The sequence below is a fragment of the Pholcus phalangioides genome, unplaced genomic scaffold, assembly GCF_987345545.1.
Source record: "Pholcus phalangioides strain wild (caught in Gottingen) unplaced genomic scaffold, Ppha-v1.0 ptg000043l_1, whole genome shotgun sequence".
Classification (NCBI taxonomy): Eukaryota; Metazoa; Arthropoda; class Arachnida; order Araneae; family Pholcidae; genus Pholcus; species Pholcus phalangioides.
This window is the reverse complement of record NW_028301629.1, coordinates 2868246-2894515: the sequence shown is the minus strand read 5'-3', so window position 1 is coordinate 2894515 and position 26270 is coordinate 2868246. Positions and strand designations below refer to the sequence as shown.

The window sequence follows — 26270 nt, the reverse complement described above, 5'->3', positions numbered from 1 at the left end:
GGGGGCGGTAACGCCCAATCACTCTTCTACACTTTCACCGTCTCATTTCTTTTTTGCCATAAAGCAAACGGTAGTTTTTCTTCGTTACGAATTCATTATTACTTCTACACCAATACCGATATCATGAACAACCGGAATTGTCACGTATCAGTGAGCGCCCATTCTTTGTAAAATGGTATCAAACCGGTTTTTGGATCAAATTGGTCAGTTTCTGGAATTAATTTAGCCACTATTGACCCGTTTTCGTCTGTACGAAATATGACCACCCCTACACACAAGTTCTTATTGACGAAACCAACATTTATAAGATGCTTTCGCCACCTTGCAGAACCCGCCCCGCCCCCCAACGTACTATAGCGCTAATTTCTGACAACAGCACCTAACTTTTATTACGTTCCCTCCCCCTTCTAATCAATCCCCCGTCCCGATAAGAAAACGCTGTTTTCTTATCGGGACGGGGGTCAGTTTTGTAGTGGGTGGTTATATTTTTCTTCTCTGAAGACGGCACCCATAGTATGTCAGAACGCGTAAGGGCGTCGATGTTTTTCTTGTGATTGACTGAAGTTGGTTTTCTGTGGTCCGCAACTTCAAGGCGCAAATGCGAGCCGATCTCCCCGTTAAAAGTCTGTGGCGGGAGAGCAACAGGCCTACACACAACGGTATAATTATTCATTCATTACACTTCATGTACTGTGAGTTGGCAGGAAAAACTCACAGTTTAAAAAAATTGATTGATGATCGCAGCACTACACATAACAAGCATCACACGGAAACAAACTTCACGGAAGGTTCACTATACGTACACACACATTCCAACATGTACCAATTCGGTGGAGGTTCCGCAGAGGAATATCGACGAGTTGCATGTCTGGTTTAGTAGTAGTAGTTATTTGCCAGCTGCAGACTACTACTACTAAACTATACATGCACCTCGTCCAAATTCCTCTGCGGAATTTCTAACGAATCGGTACGTGTTGGAATGTGCGTGTCCGTGAACCTAACGTGGAGTTTGTTTCTGTGTAATGATTGTTATATTGCTGCCATCCGGTACAAACTTTTTCTAACTTATGAGCGAAGTGCAGTGTTTGAGTAATCTTACCGTTGTAGGCCCGTTGCTGACTTTTTAAAGGGGAGATTAGCTCACATTCACGCCTCGAAGTTAGGAGTAGGGAACAGGTGTGGACTGACCGATAGATCTCGTTCACAGAAATCTCACGATAATTTCCCTTAAGGAACCGGTCAAGTATTACGTCATCATCGATGGGGGGAGGGGAGGGGTTTGGATAATGTTTACGTCATCAACCACCCTTTATGAAAATATGAATTGGATTCAGAGGGGCAGAGCTGATGACGAAATTTTGCTGACGGAGGGGGGGGGGAGGGGGTCAAAAATGGCTAAAAATTTGCTTACGTAATACTTGAACAGCCCCTAACACGACGATTTAACTGTTTTAAAAGCCCGGGCATTTTGTAAAATTGACTTGTCGATTTTCCATATACAGTTTGGTTTGTACCTGCTTAGAATCAAAAGAAAGATTACTTTATTGAGAGGGGGGGGGGGCACGCATAGGACTGTTGAACATCGGAAAATTGGGAAAATAGTAACATTTAATCAAATTTCCATTAAAAATCATAAATAGCACTATTGCCTTCAAATTTTTGTACGTATTTCATCTTCATTTATGCATATTTTTTAACAATTTTTTTTTCTATTTAGAATTAACTTTTTGATAGAATGAACCAGACATTTGAAGATTTGTTAAATGAAAGTACTTTTTAAAATTTCAATGTAACAACAATATTAAGGTTCTTTCTATGCAACTAGTAAAGGAGCACATTCCTACCAAGTTTCATAGTCATTCGATCATTTTTGTTACACCACGTCACACGAGGACTAATTAGACCGGGACCTACCATTTATTGCCGATTCCGAATGGCAGGCTTGTTTTTTATACTCATCGAGAGGTTGGTGCGCTAACCCTTCGATGGGGGACTCCCTGCGGCAGCAATTTTTTCTGCGGTCATGTCGACGTTTTCTGTTGTACACCTGTGTCAGGAAAGTTTTCTGACAAGGACGAACAGGGTATCGAACTCGCGACATCTCTAAACATCCTTTGGTACTTTAGGCGAATATCTTATCGACCTGGGCTGCCGCACCCGATAGTCACTTGAAAATTAGTTCTTGAGATATCATGCGCGCAAGGGCCAAAAAACACATTTTGAGAAAAACGCGTTTAAAGATTGAGAAACAAATTCTTATGAGAATGACTTCACCCAAACCTCAATGTTTAACAATTTTAGCATTTTTTTGCGTTATCATTTTTTAATGCTTTTTTGTCATTTTGAATGTGTCAGAGGTTTGCGACTTCATGCACTTGAGACGGAGAGAGGTGGAAAAAAACCACTTGTTGGGCTTTTAGTTAGTCTGAAGTTGTTTTTATGTTGTGATTCATACATTCAGTTTGTTGTGTAAGTATTATACAAAGTGATATGGCATGTGAACAGAAAAATAATTACAAATTTGGTGACCATTATACATGACGAGATCCTGAGACTCATTTCTCATTTTCTCATTTTGGTACTCAGACACATATCTGAAGGTATATCCTGTAGAGTTCTTGAATAATATTAATTACTTCAAAACATTTTGTGGATTGTAGTTCAAAAACAATATTTTCCTCACGATTGATATCATTAAAACGCGTTCAAAGTTTCATAATTGGCCTGTTCGGCGACAAGGAAGTCCTCGACAAAGAAGATAACACTTTGCTGTATGGACAACATCACCTGGCACAGGAAAATGATGCATAATAAATTGAAATACTGTTGTTACGTGCAACATCTATCTTCCTGATTAATAGCTCCCCCCCCCCGCCTTTGAATTCTTGTTTGAATATCTCACAGCTCAAAATAATCACATATGCATACTGAGTTACATAAAATAACCCGTGACCACAAAACATAAACCAATGACTCGATGAATTTCTTTGCTTTCATAATCTTCAAATTCATATTTTTCTGTCATGAAAACAGTGGCGTAATATCTATTACTGCAATAATTGTGGCACTGAAATTTTCCGATGCTTGAGATGAACAAGTACACGAAATTTTTCATGTTTCAAAAACACATCGATAAAATGCATGCTTCATGCAGAATAATTTGAAGCAATTTGGGAAGCATTGTTCACGTTTTATATAAAATTCACGTGTTTAAAATCAGCTCGAAAACTTCAGATTTATGTATATAACAAATTATGTAATAATTACGAAAATTATAACTGTGAAAAAATATTAAAAAAAAAAATAACACCGTGCACGAGAAAGAACGAGCACAATGGCAAGCACCAGTACTGATGTAAACAAACGAAATGAGAAAACGTTTGAGTAGAGTTTTTTACTTCAAACAAAAATATAAAAAGTAAAAATGTGCTATTACGAACAGACGAACGAAAAAAAAAGAAGGAAATACAGAGCCTTCATAACTAAAAGACCCTATTTTAAAGTAGCCTACAGGCGAAACCAGTCAACAGAAAAGAGTGTGAAATTTTGTGGAGGACTTCATGAAGTGCTGGGAATTTGTTTCAGGGGGGAAAATTAGTTGCACATGTCGCAAACAGAGGGCGTTTCACTTTGAATACCTGTAGTAAACATGTAAATTTATGTGATGTCACGCAGCAGCTGTTATAAAACCTAGAAACATTCGCGGAGATCTTGTTTCTCAACGTATTTGCGACTCACAATGAAGATAAGTTTACGAGATCGCGCTTTCTTGGCTAAACTGTTTTACCAAAACAGCAATTGCGCAGTAACAGCTCTACGGAAATATCAGACTTTGAAGAGGATTCGAAAAGGTACAATGAATGTTAAAACCCTTCGGAGTATGATGACGATGTTTGAAACCACGGGATCATTGGCTGTTCGTCCCGGAAGAGGAACAAAACCCGTTTCTACAGACGCAGTATAGGACGTTTCGTTTCAGGTGGAAGAGGACAGAGATTCAAATTCTCGTGGTAGCACTCGTGCCAGGCGTGTAACACAGGCGCTGGATATGCCACGTTCAACTGTCCATAAGATGATGCGGAATATCGAATATCCTCCGATATTATCCGTACAAACTTTCATTTGCGCAGCGGTTGCTTCCACATGATTATGACGCTCGACTCTGGTTCTCACTGCAGTTTCCAGCTCGCGTTGAGGTCGATTCAGAATGGCCTTGGAATATCCGCTGGACAGACAAAGCGTATTTTCACTTGGATGGTGCAGTCAATACTCACAACTGCCGAATTTGGGAAACAGAAAATCCCCGCGCTATCTTAGTGGTTCATTCACCAAAAAGTGACGGTACGGTGTGGATTTACTGCATCATTTATTCTCGGTCTTTACTTCGACGAGGAGTTACGTTCTACGGGTCCAGTGACATGTTCGACCACTGGGAAGCGATATGCATTGCTGTTACGGAACGAAATTGTTCCGGCTCTGCAAGTACGTCACTGCCGTGCAGACACAATCTTTATGCAAGATGGAGCTCCTCCACACATTGCAGCGTGTGTTAAGAATGTTCTTAAAACACATTTTACAGAAGAAAGTGTCATCAGCTGGCACTTCCATAATCTATGGCTTCCCCTTTCCCCGGGCCTTAAAATCCATGCGATTTTTGGCTTTGGGCCATTTGAAACGTCTGCTAAGTCGTGATAATCCAAGAACTTTACCTGACCTTAAAGACAGCATTTCACGCCACGTGCTGAACATTTCCCCGCACACACTTCGGTCAGTTGTGGAACATGCCATCTTGCGATTTCACATAGTATCTGGAAATGATGGGCATCATGTGGAACATGTTTTGCTGCAGTAACAATTGTTAAAATTGTAAATGTTTGCCTAAATGTGTCATTTCTTAATAAAACGCCCTCTGGTGGCAACATGTGCAACTAATTTTTTCCTCCTTGAAACAAATTCCCATCCCACTTCATGAAGTCCACCACAAAATTTCACAATTTTCTGTTGACTGGTTTCGCCTGTAGGCTACTTTAAAATAAGGTCTTTCAATTATGGACGCCCTGTACTTTAGAAAAATACCTAAACACGCCCTTTAAAAGTAAGCATGAGGCCTCGTGTTCTCCAAATCCCTTTAAACTGAAGACTTTTAATATTCGCATACAACATTTCTTTCATCTTTCCAACATTATCCTTCATATCTCGATATACTGCTCTTGGACACAAAATTGAAACGGGATATAGTGATTTCTGCTGAGCCGCTTCAAGGGTTGAATAGGGCACGTGTTCAGTTTAGGAAAATGTACAAGACCAGAAATATACACTAAACATGGTTTATTCACATTTAAGCTTGTGGCAATGGTACTAGTCGTCCATATTTTTTTTTTTTGAAACTGCCACCGAAAATATGAGATTTGTCATCCCCAAGAAAAGCAGAAAAGATTCGTCGTATGTTAACGCAGTCGTGCGACATTCAGAAACCCGCAAAAACACATTCGTTCCAGCAATACAACCAGTCATTGTGAATTCAAACAATAGATGGCAGCGGATGTGAAACAAAACTTCGCGGCGAATTCTCATTAGAATTCAACACACGACCTGGAAATATTCTTACGAATGGCTGAAAGATTGGCCAAAATTCAAGAAACAGATTTCATGGAAAAATATGGGAAAAATACATGCGTATTTTATAATTTTGTTGCATTGCATCATAGATTCAATTAAGGTTTTCATGATACGTTCAATGTAATAAACGTAGTCACGAAGAGAAAGATAGTCCCAATTTCCATCTAGAAAGAAGAATCCATTCGAAAAATACTGGGGACTTTTTTTTTCTGAAATTCAACCGGATAATAGGGACTTTATTTTATTTACATGCTACGATGTTATTGCCAGAATATTGGAAAAACAAATGCAGTTTTGAATTTTCCAATGAAAAACATCAGAAAAAGCAGGATAGCCTCTAGGGGAATTCAGATATCCAGAAATGCGAAATATCGGAGAAAAGTAAAGTAGTTGAAATCGGATACGCGCCATACAAAAAACACGCAAGATGTACATAATGGAAGAAATATCAGAAATTCCAACAAGAATCCGTGATTCTTCTACCGATATATATACATACATGACTGGGGATTTCCCATTTCGAAAGAATGCTAAGCCATGTTCGCTGGAGAGGAATCGGATTTGAGATTTTGGAATTCCGCCTGTGGTGGAAATACCGAGGAAAAAATATAGAAATCTCGATTCGCTTAACAGGCTTTACTCATGAATATGGAGAAGAATATTCCGAATCCGATTCAAGTGCTGCTGATTTGGTAAAGAGCAAGGAAAATCCCGATGCATAGCGGATTTTTGGCCAGATAACCAATCCATTGGAAACTCCATACAGGAATGTGTACGAAGAGCATGTAGTATGGTAAAGTGGTAAGAGAAAGTTTGGACCAATGAAACGTTAATGTAATAAAGGAATCGTTACTTATGCCTTTTTTTTTTCAGTAAAGAATATATAAGTTACATTTCTGAAAATATTTGGAATGTTATTAGTGTCCATAAATTGAGGGACACGAAAAACTTCAGGTTTTTGGAAGAGAGAAATTTTTTTGACTGAAAGTAGGGTTAGGATCATATGGCAGTATGATCATGGCAGTATGACAGACGGGCGGGCGTATAAGATGGAACTAATCAGTCGACGATTATGTAAATTTTTCGAATCACGTGCCATCGATAGTTTTGGAATGATGACAAATGGTAAGCTTGGACAGTGTGGAAAAATATCATATTGTGCACGTGTGAAGGAGAAAATTTCCAATCAGTCTTGTTAAGGCAAGTGAAGCATGTCTTCCCCCCAAACCTCAAAGTCATTTTTAATTTTAAGTTTTTTACGTTTATTTTTAACAGTGAAACTGCCTGAAAATACTTTCTACGAACACATGAGTATGAATACGTTGCCACCAAATGTTTACAGCATCTAGAATTGATTTTGAGCGGCCTGATTCCAATGCACCCGATGCGACCTTCTTAACCCTTACAGTAGCAATCGCGAGAATATATCTCGTGCTCTCATAACCCCCTAACATATCGGAAATCATGAAATATCTCGGATTCTAAAAGCTCTCTCAAAACGGCACATCCGAGCCCAGATACCGCTGTAAGTTTTCTTCTCCTGATAACGCGTTTTCCTTTTCTACCTTCCCGCCCCCCCCCTCTCGTCCTGCCAATCAACTGCCAGTGGGCGGAGTCAGCTTCTGATGACAGAAGGGAGAGAAAGGATGTTTTCCATTTCCCTTCGAGGCTATGTATATACGGCATAAATAACACGCACAGAGAAACAGTAGTTTTTTTTTTCTATTATTATTATTAATTCGTTGTGTTGTGGGAGGGCACATTCATCAGCTCACGTGATCGGGAAATAAACATTCTTCTAGAAAATGAGTGGCAATTTCTAGAAGGTTTTGTGATTTCTACTGTGGCAGTTATAATGCGGACCAGGAAAACTTTATAAACCGCTTAAACGGTTAAAAGCTTCAAACGGATGGAAATATTCTCTTCGTCCTCAACCAGCTTCACAGTTTCGCTATCTTCAACCCTTCCGCTTACAAGCGATTTGGCAAGAAATTCGGATACTCTCTATTCGACGAATCGGCAATATAGTAAACTTGTGTCCTGACCTAACCGCAAGTTAGAATAAGGAAAGGAAAAAAAAAAAAAAAAACACAAATAAAAAAAAGTAACACAGTATAAGAGATAAGGTGATAAGAATGTAGGTATAAAGTTAGGATTTCTTTTTACGCTCACCCTACCTGTTCTCTTTCACTCTTATAAGAAAGATACATCATATGTGAAGAAAAAAAATCATATCATGGTACACAGGGCCGTCATTTCAACTTCTTCCGGGGGGGGTGGGGCAAACTTTTTCCAGGGGGGAAGGAACAAAGCACATGTACTCAATGTATGTATATATATATATATATTTGTATATATATATATATATTTGTACATATATATATATATATATATATATATATATATATTTGTATATATATATATATATATATATTTGTATATATATATATATATACCATTTTTAGTGTATTTTCGAAAGCCCGGGGGGCCCCCCCTGCCCCCTAAATGACGGGCCTGTCAGAGTATACAAAAAGAAAAAAAAAATTGTAAGTTTGCAACTAAGCTTTATGATGATCAGGCGAGAGGAGAGAAAACAGAACGAGAGCTTGTTTGAATTCATTCTACTGGCGAGGACGCAATATTACGTCCTTTGATCGTAAAGCGGTTAACGGGTTTTCATCATAGTTCAAAATCTGAGCTCAGAAATCTCCACGCAGAACCAAATTAAAATCAAACGTGGTGATGAGTGAGGAATGTGGTGGAATTATATTCTAATTTATGAGAAATTTATGATTTTTAGTGACGACCACATATGCTTCACTAACATCTGTTAGAAGACAGTGTTCCCAGAGTAATCTTTTCTTGTCTTTCGAACGTTTTCCCTAAATTTCGCTGAACACCCTCCCATGAAATGTTTTTATTTTGGGAGCATATTTTTCCCGTGTTATCAAAGAAATCGCATTTTTCTGCATATATAAATTTCTATTTATACCCTGACTGTATTTTTTCCCCTTCTCAATAGTTAAATTTATTGCTATAAACATTTCTCAGCAATTTTTCTTCCCTTTCAAAAATCCCTTTTCCGTCTCTAAATTTGTGAACAACAAAACACAAAAGGATCGATCGTTCCGAGATTTTCCGTCTGCTATCCATCTTATAAACACGCTTGGTTCGTATATAACGCGTCTTCGCTTACCTCCATGTCCTCCATACACCTCCGAAGATCTCCTGAAGTTATTTTAAGACATGATATTTTATACGAGCGCCTTTTACAGTATATCTCTGTATATCCCGGGGTTTATCATCCTCGAGCAATAAACTCGCGCCGATAGCTCTCGGTGGAGCAATGACTCCCCGCATGTTAGAGGTTTGAAGCTGCCAGGGTTATATAGGCTTAAAACCGAGGAAAATAAGTAATTTACTCTTTGGAACTGGAACGTGTCTGGATTCTCGGCAATTAAGGAAGCGTTGCTCAGTGATAGGGAAGTTGCGGGCACATATAAATCTTCTCTCGGGACGGTGTAAATTCTTGGTATTAAACTAGGCTTTCGGAATCGAAATCCGTTCGGGGGAAAGGTTTTTGCCGTTTTCAGGTGGAGCATAAGTTCGGGCCAGTGGTGTATTTATGGGGGGACTTGGTGGGCTAAAATAGCCCAAATGGCGACAAATTTGGGGAATGAGCGGTAAAAAAATATTAGTAGGTTAGGAGAAGGGCGGCGAGATTCGTATATCCCACAGACAGTAAATCCATAAGTCTGCCTGTGCCTAGACAGCGAGGGAGTAGGTCAGTGAATGACCAAAAGAGCGACCTAGACCAAGGGTGTTAAAATTTCGAAAAGTGTGGACCCTCCTCATTTGTATGAAAACGTGTCGCGGTCCACTTGAGTAATCTGGAACAGCACCGTCGCCGGTCACTAAAGCGATGCGGGCATGTGCCGTGGGTCACTAAATTGATCTGGGAATGTGCCGTGGGTCACTAAATTGATCTGGGAATGTGCCGTGGGTCACTAAATTGATCTGGGAATGTGCCGTGGGTCACTAAATTGATCTGGGAATGTGCCGATGGCCACTTAAATGCCGTGGAACTATGCCGATGGTCACTTAAGTGAATTGGTAATGTGTTGCAAATCACTCTTAAGTGATCTATAAAAGGTCCGCGGGCCATTTCAGTGCTCTTGAAGTGTGCCGCGAGTCTCTTGTAGTATCTTGCATTGTGTCGCCGGCCGCCGAAGTTATCTGGAAATGTGCCGTGGTCCACTCAAGTGCTCTGCAAATTTTCCGGTGGTTACTTGAATTGATATGTAAATGGGGCGCGGGCCACACTTGAGGGATATGGAAATGTGCCACGGGTTACTTTTTAGTTATCTGAATATGGACCGTGTGCACTACATGTTCTGTAATTGTGCCTTGAACTATTTAAATGACGTTGAACTACACCGAGGATGACTTAAGTGAGCTGGTAATGTGTCACTTAGTTCATTTTTACAACATTATGTCTGAGGTCACCGGCAACATCAGATGACTGCGAGGGCCATGGAATTGAGCATGTATGATCTAGAGAATATGAACGATTTAGTGGGTGAGCATTGGAATGACAAAAAGATTCATTTTAGCACTGTTTTTCAATTTTTGATCCGTGGACCCCAGTGATCCGTGAGTACATTGTAAGGAGTCCACGGGATCATTTTCATTTTCTACCATTGCGTGAATGATGGATTGTGCTGGGAAATTGCAATTTATTCATTTTTTTTATGATATACAGATTATAAAAAAATGGAAATGATACATTTCTGATTTTATGGTAGGGAGGCACCGAAATTGACCTTCTGACGTTAGTGGGGGGAAGGGCCGTCCACGTAGCATTGACCTTCACTACAAGGGGGTTCGCGACATCAAAGAGGGAAACGCTGACTTAGAGTGTGTGTGATCACGAGAATGACCGAAAGAACGACCTAGAGTGTGTGCAAGCATGTGAATGATCAAAATCTTGAGAGTGAGGAGCAGGATCACTGAGTGACCAAAAGAGTGACATAGCGAATGTGTGAGCGAGAGGGATCTAAAGAGCAAAAGAAGTCAGTGAACAGCCAAAAAAAGTGTCCATTCAAGCATTTGAATGATCAAAAGAGTGAATTAAAGATGGGAATGACCAAAAGAGTGAATTAAAGACACAAGTGCAATTACGGGGGGGGGGGAATAAGAAGGTGAATTCGAGGAATGAGTGGTCAAGAAAGTTAGAGTTGAGTGGTAGGAGATTGGCAAAATTGGTGTAGCCCACAGGCGCCAACACCATAAATTCGCCTTTGGTTCGTACTCAAGTTTTTGGATTACGATATAGATACGACCCACGATTCAAACTTATTATATTATTAATAATTATGAAGAACATTTCAATAAATCAACGCATATAACTCCTGATATAGAGTCCCTTGTGGAGCAAATCAGTGTTCATGCTGTTGCCATCAATACTATTTCCATGTTTTTTATCGATTTGAGTGGAGGGTATTTTTTTATTCTTGCCGGGACCATATACGGAATCATATATACCACAATACATATTTTACGGATTATGAGTTCCTTTTTGGTGCATGATATGGCAATTATGTATTGGGAGGTCATAAAATAACTTTGACGATATAGGAGCCCCTTGTGGCGGCAAAATATCGAAGAGTGGGCCTGTAGGTGCTTCAGAATATGCAAAAATATTTAGAAGAATTCGATTGGCAACACCAACTTTTATGCATTGCAAGGTGATCAAGAACCATGAATGGTCTTGAAACGGGACTTGTCGCAAGATAAATGCCGGCGCTACACGCAGACAGAGGGATATATGGAAACAACCGACGCAGATATTGCATTACCACCACAGGAACACCCGAGGGCTTAGCACACCAACCCATTGTTTGCCTGCGTCCTGTGCCGGCGTTTATGGTGGTACAAATACCGTTCTAAACGCCATCCACTACGCCAATGCTTTGGCAAGGCAAAAAGTGAGTGTTGCCATTTTTTTTTGCTGTGACCGTAAACATGAGAGCTAGGGTTTTGCTTTTTCTCTTCATTCTCGAGCTCATATTTCGAAACACTTATATCTCAAATTTCGTTCATATTCCTTGATTTTTGCAACTGCTAGGGACTGGTATATCGGCAATTTTTTTTTTTGACCACCCTGTATATCTGAAGCATGGTGAAAAATGTTATATTCAACACAGTTTTGATAGACAGTTTTTTACCTGAGGTGTCCCTTAGCAGGAGTAACGTCTTCGTGCCTTCAGCGCAAACTGTGCGGTATAAAGATTGCACGGTGATATCTGGAAGGCAGTTGTTATAGAGTGCTACTACTGCATGCAAGAGGTCTGTTGGTGATGCCACCTGGAAATAACAAAAAAGACAAATATTATAATGTGTTAAAGTACCCTCTCTTTAAAATACACGCACTTAGAAATGCATTATTTCAGTCTTGGTGTCAATAATTAATAACAATGGGGAGTAGTAAGTTCCATTGGTGAATATTAGATACTAATATTTTTCCGGTGTGTCCCTCCTACTACTACTTTATAACATTGTGGACAATTATAAATTACGCTCACATTTTAATAAAGTTATACGTATACAGGGCCACAACATGCAAAAATGTCGAACGAGGTGGCTGAGAAAAGATACCCACCGTTAGACACTATAGACAATAGTGTTTACGGAAAATTCATCGACAACAGTTCTGTGCGAGTCAGTTAGCGATTGAGTTACTGAGTCAGTGAGTGAGTGAATGATCTAGTAAGTGAGTGACGAAGTGAGTAAGTGAGTAAGCGACCTAATGAGTAAGCGACGGAGTGACCTAGTGAGTGAGTGAATGATCCAGTGAGTGAGTGAGCCTAAAGATATGACGGAAAGTTTTAATAATTACTTTATTAGAAGATATTTAGATGATACGGATAAAATTACAAATTGCTGTTGCACAATACAAGAGAGTGTATTCAATAACGCCATTAAAACTCTATGTTTTACTACTACTACTGCTTAACCGAACATGTACCGCGTACACATTCCTTTTCGGAATTTCTAACGAATCGGCACATGCCGGAATGTGTGTTCTGAGTGTATGCTTGGCCCTAACGTATTTATGTTGTTGAGTTGCGCTTGTTTTGTGTTCATGCTGCCATCTGGCTTCCATTTTCTGAAGTAAGGATGGAAATGCTTGAATTTTCATGTTTTTCTGAGTATCCTGTTGTAGGCCTCCCTGCTCTCTGCGGAGAGACTTTTCCAAATGAGTGATCGGGTCACACATTCGTGCCTTGAAGCTGGAAAACCGCAGAAAACCAACTTCAGCTGACCACCACTGTGCCGTCAACGGGGTTCGAACCTGGATCCTCGGGACGAGAGTCCAGCACGATGCCCACACGACCGCACAGCGGCTTCTATGTTTTACTCCAAAACTTCTAATGAAACGTTAAAAGGAATAATAACAGAAGTAAAAGATAATAAAGTAAGTGGATACGCGATGAATAAACCCCCCTAAAATGCTTAAAATCATCTCCTGTTATCACTTTGATATTATAAAAGACATTGTTGGTTATCAGTCACCAATGGATTTTGTTTATGATGAACTAGCTGTTACCCACGACTTCACTGGTGTGGATTCTGCAATCTCAAATTTACTCAGCGATGATTCCCCTCTATACCACTTGAACACCTCGTGATCCCCCATAGGTGATGAACTTTCAGAAATCCCGTCTTAGTGCGTATCTACATCTATATATACAGGGTGATTATAAAAAAACTATCCCGACATATGGGCCCCTAACTATCATACCATTCACAGAAACTGAATGAAATTTTGGCATAAGGTATTTTGATGTATGCGCTCAAGAATGATATGGAAAACAACAGTGTCACTCTAACAGTTACGGTTACAGTGAGAAAATTTCGAAAATATCAAATGGCAACACCAAGTTTTTTGTATTGGAATGTGATCTCCATACTGAAAAACACTAAATAGCGTTTGAACGGCAACTGTAGCATGAAAATCACCGGCGGTAGATAGGCTAAAAGTGAGGACAACCAATAAGGACAGAAAAGCAGCATAAAATAAAGCATTTTATTGTGTTTTTTCCACATGACCTCGTGGAGGACTAATCAGGCTGGGATGGATCTCAGCCGAAGAAACGGTGTGACGAATGAAACGAACATTAATGCTCTGGTGCACGGCAAAGTCCTTTTTCCTTGCCTAGCTCCGGGGATTTTCGTGCTACAGGTGCCATTCCAACGCTATTTAGTGTTTTTTAGTATGGAGATCGCATTCCAATACAAAAAACTTGGTGTTGCCATTTGATATTTTCGAAATTTTCTCACTGTAACCGTAACTGTTAGAGTGACACTGCTGTTTTCCATATCATTCTTGATCACATACCTCAAAATACCTTATGCCAAAATTTCGTTCAGTTTCTGTGAATGGTATGATAGTTAGGGGCCCATATGTTGGGATAGTTTTTTTTATAATCACCCCGTATATACTATATATAAAATAACATGTCCTGATTGATTCATTATCGCCGAGCCAAAACCGCTGAAGCTATAAATATCAAATTTTGTTAATAGTTTTGTTTCACGACGTAAAGACTGACTAAGAAAGGGTTTTTCCATATTCGACCCCTATGGGGGTCATACGTTGAAATCACACCGATCCGAAACCCCTGAAGCCATAGATATGGCATTAGGTCAATATTGTAATGTAGACAATTATAACATAGAATAATCGGATTTTTTAATCATTTGTGACACTGCTAAGTTGAAACTAACTAACTAAGGGGTGTATTCACCAACATAGTTTAAACTGTAGGAAGGAAGACGTCCTATCTTTCACGGTAATATATGAGCGCCCTCTGACGATGTATACGGATCTCAGGCAGACGTCGACGTGTACGTGGGTGAGACCAGACGTGGCCTCCCACACTGACGCTTTTGTTGTATTATTTTGTTTCTTATTTAATGAGGATCAGTGGATTAAACCATCTTAGTATCCCTTTTAATTGTATTAATGTGAGCATTCCCCACAAAAAATATAGTCACAATTTTTGGTAAGAGATCGACACGGATTGGTATAATTCAGGTTTTTAACCAATCTTTGTTGATCTTTTACCCACCCAAAAATTCTGACTACAGTTTGTACCATGTCGGTGAATACGGCCCTAAACAATTCACTCACTTACTAGGTCACTCGCTCAATTACTTACTATAGTCTGTTTCAGGTTAACTTTGCAGTGAAGAGAAAGGTAGAGAGTGTATTACTTCGCCGCAAAATATAGTTCTCATAAATCGGAGGTTTACGATGATCCTTTATACAGAATATTTCACTTTTTTCTATAATTTTGAAAAAAATACTCAAAAAATATCGTTTTGAACCGATGTTTACTTGTTTAAAATCTTTAAATTATAAAAAAATATTAGTTACCATTATTAAAAATCCATGGCAACGGCAACGACATTCTGGCGCGATATCCTAGAAATTTTCCCCGCCAATATCACTGTCGTGTTTCTTCCGTCACACAATTATATGCTGTATATACATATTTTTTTTCGTCATTAGGTTGAATTTTCCATAACGATACAATTTTTCATTCAGTTTTACATGCAGTTACAGGCTTACACATAAACACGAATATTCAATCAGTTTTATTTTCTCTCAAAAATAGGCTTCAGTGAGTTCAGATATTCACTCATAGATTACAAGTGTTTCTCATCCACGAGAGTGCGGATACTATCGTGAGAGGCCCTCATGGGTGCAGAAGTTTTGGTTTTTGGTCCTCCTTTTTTTTAATTATTTATTTTTTGCCATGTTTATGGGATAGTTTTAGTTTCCGATCACGGAGAGTGTTGACAGAGTCGCGACTTCCACTCACACGACGGACGCCATCTTCCACCCACCTGTTTCTCCAGATGCCCCTTGCCTTTACTGTCTCTTCAGATAACATAAGTGAGAGAGAGGGGTCCACAGTGGTTTGGGCTTTCATCATTTATGTGACAGTTGTATCTTTATTTTCACCCGAGATAGCCACGCGAAAGTTCTCTGCTCTTCCATTCCTGAATACTACATTTTTGGTTTTTGAATACTCGCTGTAAACAAAACTCGATAAGAATCATCCGTAATAACCATGAGCAGCGCATCAACCGTAAGAAAATTCTAAAACTGTCGTGAAAACAAGTGACATCGACGTATACCGTTCGGGAAGGGGGGGGGGGGAAGTCGAGCGACGGAAATTTCGGCAAGCAAAGTGAGTAAAAAATTCTAAACTTTTCCGTATCATTATTATTATTTGGTGCTATTCTTGCATTTACACGTGAAAACAGTTAATCTGCTTCTTCTTAATTTTTTTTTATTTTTTTTGATTGGCTTCAAAAATTTTATTTAACATTAGTTTCTTCCATATAAATTGAAGAAAAAATGAAAAATCCCCAAGTTTTTTTGAGAGCCATACAGTATTTTAAAATTATACGTTGCTTTCATAATACTGTTTGGATTTTTTTGTAAATAAATTTCAACTAAGGGAAGGGAAATATTGCAGAAAAACATTACTACGGTTTTTGAAATTTTTAGTGTTACTTACGGCACATCAATGAAGAGTAAGTGACACGCTGATAGAAAATAATTACTTTTTCTAAATTTTAAAACACTTTCTAATCAAAAAACAAAACAAATGATTTCAAAAACCTCACTTTAATTTCTGAAAGTATCGGCAATGGTTTTCTTTTAATTCTATAATTATTACTAATTTAACTGTGCAATTACGTTACACGTAAAAAAACATTTTTCTCAGTGAGATTGGCGAGAATCGGCCATACCTTACCGAGGCCGCGCATCGATACATTGGTTAAGAGGCTTTCGTCCCCATAGCAACGAGTGATGCGGTTCCCTCGTAGCTTCCCCTTCACTGCAAAGTTAACCTAAAACGGACTATAACTGGGCCACTCACTCACGGACCGATTTACTTGGTTATTGACTCAGTAACTCACGCACTCACTCCCTCCCTCTCTCACTGACTCAGTAACTAACTCGCATCGAAGTGTTGCCGTTGAAATTTCCGGACACGGAAAATAGATGCCCATATCTTAGTATAACGAGATTTTTAAAACATATACCTTATTAAACTTAAAAAATCTATCGATTAACAAACCAGGTCGTGCCATTCTATTAAATATCGTTTTGAGAAATTTCATAGAGTAATATTAGATAAACTCACTCGACAAGCATCTGACCAGCTACAGTGAAGTGTGAAAATACAATGATGGAAAACAATAGCAAACAAAAAAAAAGGGATATTTGTATATAATCCCGAAAGTTCACGCATTAAACGTGAAAAACAAACAAATGTGAGAAAAAAATTGATAAAATGTGCATAAGAAAACGAAGTTCATTCAAAAATAATAATAAAAAAAATATAGTAAGAAAATATGAATGTATATTTGTGTTTGATACAGACAAAGCCCGTTATAAATATTTGCGTCGTGGATTCTGAGAAATTTTGCCGTTATATCCAAGGTAGACGCTTACAATATATTTTAAGTATTGAAAATATTGTTAGACAATCAAAATACCGCAGAAAAAGTAGTTATTTTTCATTATGATCAGGGGTGATCGCGTATTTTATCGTGAAAAAACACGGGACATCACAAGATTCTCACCAAACATGTTGCGAATTTTCTAATTATTGTTTGTGAAAAAGCGTTTGGCGGAGAAAAAAGTGCCGCAGAAACGGTTTGATAATTAAAGGAAATTCCAATTTAATAAAAGGAAGGACTCGCGAACTAATAAAAAGTCCTATTTTTAATGAAAGGAAATATATTTTTTTTCTACCAATGGAAATTCATATTAAAAATACAAGAATTTGTTTTTCAACCAATACAAATAGACGTTTGATGGAAAAAATGGTTTCAGAATTATACAAAAAATCTATATAGTATATAAAATTGATTTTCTGTCTGTGTGTGTGTGTGTGTATGTATGTTCTCTATACAAATCTACAATTTTAGATCGATCGTCGCAAATTTTGCATATATACCAAATGGGACCCTACGTGAACGATAGGCTACTTTAAAATTTCGTCAGCCGAGGGCAAATTCCCCAAACGGGCAAAAAACTGTCCGGCAACAATGGTTTTTTGGGCCTCAACAATCACTTTCCGAACGTTTACTTTGGTTACCGTGGTTCCCTAGCAATGCGTTTCAGACGTGTATATGCCTTTACGACGGTTTGTCACTTCTTTAATCCTCTTAGTATATGTATAATAGTTTATGCCTTTATAATGGTTTGCCACATTTTCAATATACTCTCAGTAATGAGGCTTTTTGAATAGACGTCATAATCATCATCAGCATCGCTTTGAGAGTCAGGAAAAGGGTGATCCTCATAGAAATCAGTGCTAAAATTGCCGATTTTACTATAGAAATGTGGAAATTTAGTGGGATTTTCCACCCCATCAATAATTTTAAAAATTGTATTGAATTCTCGATTTTTGAAATATTCAGTTCGCTTAGAGATATACGAAGCCCAGGAGATTAAATATGAAGAAATTAGCCAAACCTATTCTTTTGAGTTGGATATTCGAGCAATATCATTGATTTCATTTATATCTTCTCAAGTATGAAAATTAATGTCTCCATCTTTTGATATTTATTTGCATAAATTCATGTGGGTTAGGATATTTTAAAATTAGTTATGAGCCCGTGAAAAGTGCATCGAAAACATTCCACAGCTTTAACTAAGGATTTTTTGAAGCTGGAACAGACAGATGGATAACTTCAAGTTCAGAGGGGGGGGGGGGGATCGAAATACCTAGCGCCCCTTAAAAAAAGAAAAATATATATTCATTTCTAGTTTCTGTGTAAATCTAGATTCGTTTATTTCATGAATCGCACAGGAAGTCGCCATATTGGTTAACTTGGACACGGTTTGTATGTCCCTCAAGAAAAAGAGTGGGAGATATCACGTGATCCAAAAAAGCCTCATTGAAGAAAACCTGGGCAGCGCCGGGTATTGTAGCTAGTAGTCATATATAACGAAAGAGAGAAATGATTTCATAGTCAATGGAAATCCATATCCATCGCAACGTATGAACAAACATTAATATTTGTTAAAAAATTGATTTCAGAATTAATTTAATGACACAATGAATCTAATTTCAGAACACATTTAATGACAGAAATAATTTGAGAATGATCAAAATCCATATTTAATGAAAGAAGTTATTTGTGAACTAATGGAAATTCATATTTATTGCAAGAAATTACATCAGAGTCTGAAAACAAAAATCGTATTTAGTGGAAAAATTGATTTCTGAATTAATAAAAATTCAATTAAATATATATTTAAAGAGTGAAAAAGAAGAAAAAAAAACATATTTAGTGAAAAAGAAATGATTTGAGAGTTAGTCAAAACTCATATCTATTGGAAGATGTTGTTTCAAAATGAACGGAAATTAATATTTGATGAAAAATTAATTTCGGAATTGATAAAAATTCGTATTTCATGGAAGAAATTTCCGAATAAATGAAAGATTTAAATCATTTGGGCACGTCTTCAGGCTATTTGGCCCAAAGACGCCTCCATTAATACCCGACACTACACTCTAACTTACTATGCTGTTCATTGAGTGATCGTATATAAATCTGGATACCACTTTCCAACGATATAGGCAACTCACTAGGAAAAGGTCCCAAGATGTCGTCCTTCAAAAAATTATGGGGAAAATTTATGTACATGCATCACCTACAATCACATAAAAAAAAGAAAACGATGGAATTCATTTATTAAAGCCGCAAAACATTATTAAAATGACAACACTTGGCTACTCATCGCCTCTCGCACTTCTTGGCGATATTTATAAAAAAATATTTTCACTGTTTTTACACACACTGCAGCTCTCCTTTTTTTTTCTTTTTCCTGTGCTGTACCCGTCGAGCTTATAATTACCAGAGGGGAGCATCCAACCGCCGCGACGGCAGCGACATCGAATGCAAGGAAATCACGTGACTCGGTGAATAACACAGCTCCCGCCTGGCAATTTGCCCATAGAAATGTACAGCTCGGTCTCTAATTATTGCGTTTTAAAGATTAAAAAAAGGATAGAGAACACATCTAACGATGAAAAAAGATTAAATTATTTATTTCATTGATACTGGAATCATTTATTTCATTAATGCTGAAATTTTCTTTCAATGATTCTGGAATTATTCCCTTTATTATCATTTCTTTCATTAAGGAATTATTTATTTCATTGATTCTGGAATTATATCTCATTAATTCTGGAATTATATTTTTCATTAATTTTGGAATTATCACTTTCATCAATGATGAAATTATCTCTTTTATTAATTCTGGAATTATCTTTCATTGATGCTGGAGTTATTGCTTTCATTTATTTTGGAACTGAAATTATCTCTTTCATTAATTCCAGAATTTTTCTTTCATTAATTCTGAAATTATTTCTCTCTCTCTCATTAATTCTGGAATTATCTCTTTCACTAATGCTAAAATTATCACTTTCATTAGTTTAGGAATTATCAGTTTTATCAATGCTGAAATTATATTGCATTAATTCCGAAATTATTTTTCATTAATTCTGGAATTATCGCTTTTTATAAATTTTGGTATTATCTCTTTCCTTAATTCTGGAATAATCTTTCATTATTGCTGGAATAACCATTCATTAATGCTGGAATAATCATTCATTAATTCTGGAATTATTCATTATTATTATCATTAATTCTGTTCACTCTAGGCGCTTTCGGTAATTTTAAATTCATTCTTGGCCTCTATTGGTGTTCAAAATATTAATATTTAAAATTTTTTTTCTGAGTGACCCATAATAATTCCGCCAGATTTTTTTTTTCGTAGTTCTGTGCATATTTAAATAAGTAAAATCGGTGGTAATTTTTTTTCAAAACTTTTCGAAGACGTAACCTAGGGACGCTTTCCTTGTCAATAGCTCGCAGGCTTCATAGAAAATTTCAATTCGGTCCACAATGTCTAAGAGTTTAAAGACCTCCGACTTGAAGCAGTGCACGATTCCTGTACTAAAATTTTCCTCTTCGTGTGGAAATAATTGTGCCCGTGCAGCCGAAAATTGTACACCAATAATTTGTTCAAAAGAAATGTACAATAATTCCGTATATCGGTCACTATGACTTCGAATTCCGTATCGATACTCAGCTGCGTAATGGAAGTTCTTCTTACATTGAAAGGAGTTATATATATAGAGCGCGGTAACGTGTATCTAGAAGAGAACAGAGGGACTTTGATATGTGTGTGCAATCAGCTTACATTTTCCGACAACGTAGACAGCTCGCTCGGAGCCGCGCTAATGGAATTTATCGCTCTGGGTGAAGGATCCCGCTATTAATGAACGCATTGCGAACTCGATAGTTGCAGAAGCATCGCAATCATCGCCTTCATCTCGATGAAAGCAGCCCTTATATATCAGCCATCGCGCTTGCTACCTTATGTTAGTCATATCAGTTTTTAGAATGAGCCACAAAAGTTTAGACGCGACGCTGCTTTTGTGAGCTTTAAGGTATTTAATGTAAATTTTGAGACTTTACACATTTTGCGTAGGATTCTTGACGACAAATGAATAACACATAACAAAAAAATCTTGAATATTTGCTACATAATAGCGAAAACGATGAAAATGCATGCCACAAAAAGTTTACAAAAATGACACAAATGCAAAATAATTTGTTTCAGAAATCATGTGAAGTATTTTCGTATCTTAGATCGCAATTGCTTTTTATATATCACAGAATACAAGTATTCTCATCCAAATCGCAAGGTTTCCTAATGATTCTTAGACAAATCAAACCCTGTTCTCTCAATTGCATTTTTCACTAGGCCTACTGAAACCGAAAAGTACTGAGGAATTGAATTTTCTGGATGTTATGCTGAAACTAATATTTGGAAAGGAAAGCGATTTGTGTCTCTCACGGGAATCGAACCTGGTTCCCCTTACATACCGGGCAAGCGCGCTAACCAATACACCAGAGACACACTTCTCAACTCCGTATAACACGCATCAGTAGCGGGAAGTGCTGAGTGAATAATAAAAAAAACGCCAACTGGGGCGAAAATTGCTGTATTTACGGGAGGCTGCTGTGTCTCCACTCAGCGCTTCACGCTACTAATGCGTGTTATAAGGAATTGAAAAGTGTGTCTCTGGTGTAGTTGGTAGCGCAGTTGCCCGGTATACAAGAGGATCCGGGTTTGATTCCCGGAGGAGATACACACACATTTTTGGTACATTTGAATTTGGTACATTTCTGAATTCTGACTACCGTCTGAGAATGCCAAAAAGGTCTGTCCATTATAACACAACGCTCCCCACCGAACTTCCACCTTGCTGCCTACTGAAAAAATAATGTTCTTGGACTCAAAACATATTAAACGTCTTCTTAGATCACTTAAGCACATTAACCTCTTTAAAGTTCTTCTTAGATCATGTCAATAATAAGAACTCCACTTATTATTGACAATACAATTATTATTATTATTGACAACACTTAAGATTCCACTTCCTTCCGTTACTGAATAGTATACGCACAGGCATTCGAATGAATACGACGTATGATCTTGAGTCGAGGTCGAACCTCGCTTGCTTATTTAAGTTCGAGAATGAAAGAAATATTATCAATAGTAATTATAACCAGTGCCATCGCAATACATGGGCCCACCTTGGCATGACCTGCGGAGGTGGGGGGGGGGGGGGACCTTCAAGCGCAGAAGAGGCCTCGTGAAAATAAAATGCGATTAAATATTCCGGGGATAAGCATGCAAATCGATAGACAGGCATTTCTAGCTAGGAAGGACCTCCGAAAAAATCGCTTTGCCCGGGGGTTCATGATGCTGTTAAGACGACCCTGATAGCGCATACATTCTAAAATGGCAGTCCATAGACCAGTAACGTAGGTGGCATGTATTCCAAATTCGCCATTGGACTCCTTTATACTGCTGGCCACCGTAAATGCAACACCCTGAAGGAAGCATGCAAATAATATGAAATTTACAACATGCATTAGCAGAGGTGAGATATGCAAATGATTAGAATTTCAGCGCAGACGCACATCACGCGCGCCTGTGGCGCCACTTCAAAGCGCTATTTAAGGCTTGGAGATTTCGACGATTTGAAGTACGGCAATTGTGTTTTTCTTGTGGTTTTTTCAAAAAAACGATCAATTATGCCTCGTAGAAAACAGCGATCATCTTTTGATCAAGTATCCGAGTTCGACAGAGGAAGGATAGTGGACTACCGAGATTGTGGATTATCTTTCAGGGAAATCGGTAGTCGTGTTGGACGAAACCAAACAACTGTAATGCGGATATGTGATCGTTGGATGCAGGAGGGTACGACGGACCGACGTGTTCGATCGCATCCACCTCAGTGCACCACTTCACGTGATGACAGGCGTATGGCAGTGACGGATCGCTCAGCCACATCACGAACCATAGCACAGCACATTCAGTCTGTACCGCATCATCCAGTGTCTGCGCGTACCATTCGACGCCGTTTACAGCAGAGTGGTCTGTCCGCAAGACGTCCATTGCTTCGTCTACCCTTGACGCAGAACCACAGACGTCTCCGCCGCCAATGGTGCGATGAAAGAAGGATGTGGACGGCACAATGAAATGAAATTGTCTTTACTGACGAGTCACGCTTCTGTCTGCAACACAACGATGGTCGGATTCGAGTCTGGAGACACCGTGGAGAGAGTATGCTGAACAGCTGCGTTATGCACCGCCACACTGGTCCTGCACCGGGTATTATGGTATGGGGTGGTATTGGATATCACTCTCGCACTCCTCTAGTACGCATTGCCGGTACTTTAAAAAGCCAGCGCTACATCTCCGAGGTGTTGGAGCCAGTTGTCCTTCCTTACCTTCAGGGCTTGCCCACAGCCATATTTCAACAGGATAATGCGCGACCACACGTGGCACGCATTGTCCAAAGGTTCTTCGTCAATCGCCAGATTGAATTGCTTCCCTGGCCAGCTCGCTCTCTGGATCTTTCGCCGATAGAAAGCATGTGGTCCATGGTTGCTCAACGATTGACCCAGATTACATCCCCAGCTGCCACACCAGATCAACTTTTGCAACGCGTGGAAGCTGCTTGGTCTGCTGTACCCCAAGAACACATCCAAAGTCTCTTTGAATCAATGCCGAGGTGTGTGGCAGCGGTGATCTCCAACAATGGCGGCTACTCTGGCTACTGATTTTGGCAGGAACCACACTTCACAGAAGTCTATAAATTTAATCATTTGATGCTTGGTCAACATGTTATCTACAAAATAAATATTGTTGCGATATCTCTTGTCTTTCTTGGTGTTGCAATTTGGGTGGCCAGCAGTGTACAATAACGTTTTATTGAAGAAAGATAAAAAAGATTCATTCCGGGTCGAGGTGTCGTTTCAACCGTGTTAGCTACCACAAATGAGGCCATAGACGTATCATTACAATCAGAACTGATAGTTTCCCGAAGTATAAGTCGCCCATATTAAAATGCACCCAACTGCACGAGAATGCTTAAAATAAGAAAAAATGTGAAAAGGGACCCCTCTCCCCCCCCCCCCCACACACTCACACACAAATACGCGGGGCGATCCTAGAAGTCGTAGGTTAGTGGGGCTGCTACAAGCTTGCAAGAATTGATTTTCTACGGGGAAATTTTATCATGGGGTGCCTCTTGACAATAGGAAAACCGGGACGTGGCCTCAAATTAAGACCGGCCTACCCATGGCTGTTTTCGCTTTCTCAATTCCATGACCATATTTCTGAGAAAGAACGATAAATACCGGACTCTATCGGCTCTAGATCGTTGTTTAACGTGTTTGCATAACGGATGGAACAACTAGAGTCCACGAGTCATACAGAGCTCCTTGAAGTTATGGAGATTCAATCTCAATTCTGAATCTCTTTAATGTCTTATTTCATTGTTATTCTTGATTTGATTCAGTGTTTACAAGCTGAAAGGCATTTTCTACGTGACTTTATTATATGACCCTAAAAGGTTTTTGGGACTCGGACCCTCGAACCTTTTACGAAAGCCAATTTTGAAGCAAAGTATCATGTCTGTGAGGTTCATATAACAGGTAGTGATACGCATAGTAATTCTGAATACTTGGAAAATGATTCGAACCGGTTAAGGTCATTCGGTCTCAATTATTTCGGTTTATCGGGGTTCTACTGTATTTGATCTCACACACACACACGCTTAAATAAAATGATTATGTGTGATAAATCGGTTATTATGCATACTTTCCAATCGTCTTGGTAAGTTTGATAAATTTATCACTTTTATCGGCGAATATGCATAATACCCAAGCGTCGCGTCGTTGGTAAATTTGATAAATACTAAAGAAAATATCATTTTTACGGGGCATTATGCATAATACGCAAGCGTCGTTGATAAATACGAGTATTACTGAAAACATTTTTACCGACGATCAGGCATATTAACCAAGTGTTGTTGTTCTGTGATTATACATAATACCCTAGTGTAATTGGTGAATTCGGTAAATATGAAAAAGAAAATCTAAATGAGTCTAGTAAGTGAGGTGAATCAGAGATATGACAGCAAATTTTACGATCGTACCCCGATGTAATGATACAATACATGTATGAATTATCATGTGTAGCATATCATATAATTTATCATCTTCACCAACGGCTCTTAGGTACTATGCATAATTGCCGGTGAAAGTGACTTACCAAAAAAAAACTTCCCAAAATGCTGGGCGATTATGCATAATTAACCGGCTATTACATATAACAACAGCACATTTATTACATTTACCATTTGTGTACTATAATATATAATAACATTGATTATCACGAATATCATGTTTATGATAAATATTACGAAATAATGTTATGAAGAAAATCGATTTCCCCCAAGTTTTCCGTAAATTAAAGTGAGTCAAGCATGCATTGATCGATCATGCAAAAAACACAATTCTGAACGTTATTGGTTGATCTTGGCCGATCGAAAACTTATCATCGCCCAAGAAGTCAATCTCCATACGCTTGAGAAATTTGTTTTTACTCTTATTTCCTACCCAAGAAATTTCTTTTTTCCAAGATATTATCAGGGTAATGGAAACGTATTCCCTCGAGGCAGCTTTCATTCACGCTGCCTCCTTCGGTAATTTGCGTCAGGAAAACCATGGAGATAATGAAAAGAGTCTATTCACGATAACTCTCTTCTATTTAATAATAAGATAAAAATCGCTTCTATCCGAGAATAACCCACATGGATACGATGAATCTATATGCCTCGAAAAAGTATTATATTGTTCTGGATAAGGTCTCGTATAATCACTCGAGGTGGCAAAGCACGAAGCCAATTTCAAGGACAACACAGATTTATTTCACAGAAAAGCTATTCACACGCATTCACAAGTGGTTATTTGACGAAACACGCTACCCAGAGAGTGACTTCTCTCACATACAAGAAATATGACATCTTTTAAAAAAAAAACTCAACAAACTGTTCATATTTCTGCTTTGGAAGCATTTTTATAAAGGCAGACAAAACTCGGGAAGCTGCTCCTGGAAAGATCTTTTGGCGTCATGACGTCGCCAAATCATCGGAGCTAAATTCGCCAAGTTTGTCGTCAAT

General features: G+C 38.5%; 1 protein-coding gene across 3 annotated transcripts in view; it reads right to left on the bottom strand.

Moving 5' to 3' along the window:
* The window catches only part of LOC149063786 (uncharacterized), a 471413-nt gene that overhangs the window by 36487 nt on the left and 408656 nt on the right, over nucleotides 1-26270 (bottom strand). For all 3 annotated transcript variants that reach the window (XM_089255609.1, XM_089255608.1, XM_089255607.1), the window contains one exon: nucleotides 11847-11985. In XM_089255609.1, the coding sequence (XP_089111735.1) occupies nucleotides 11847-11985 (139 nt within the window). The remainder of the gene's footprint in view (nucleotides 1-11846; nucleotides 11986-26270) is intronic.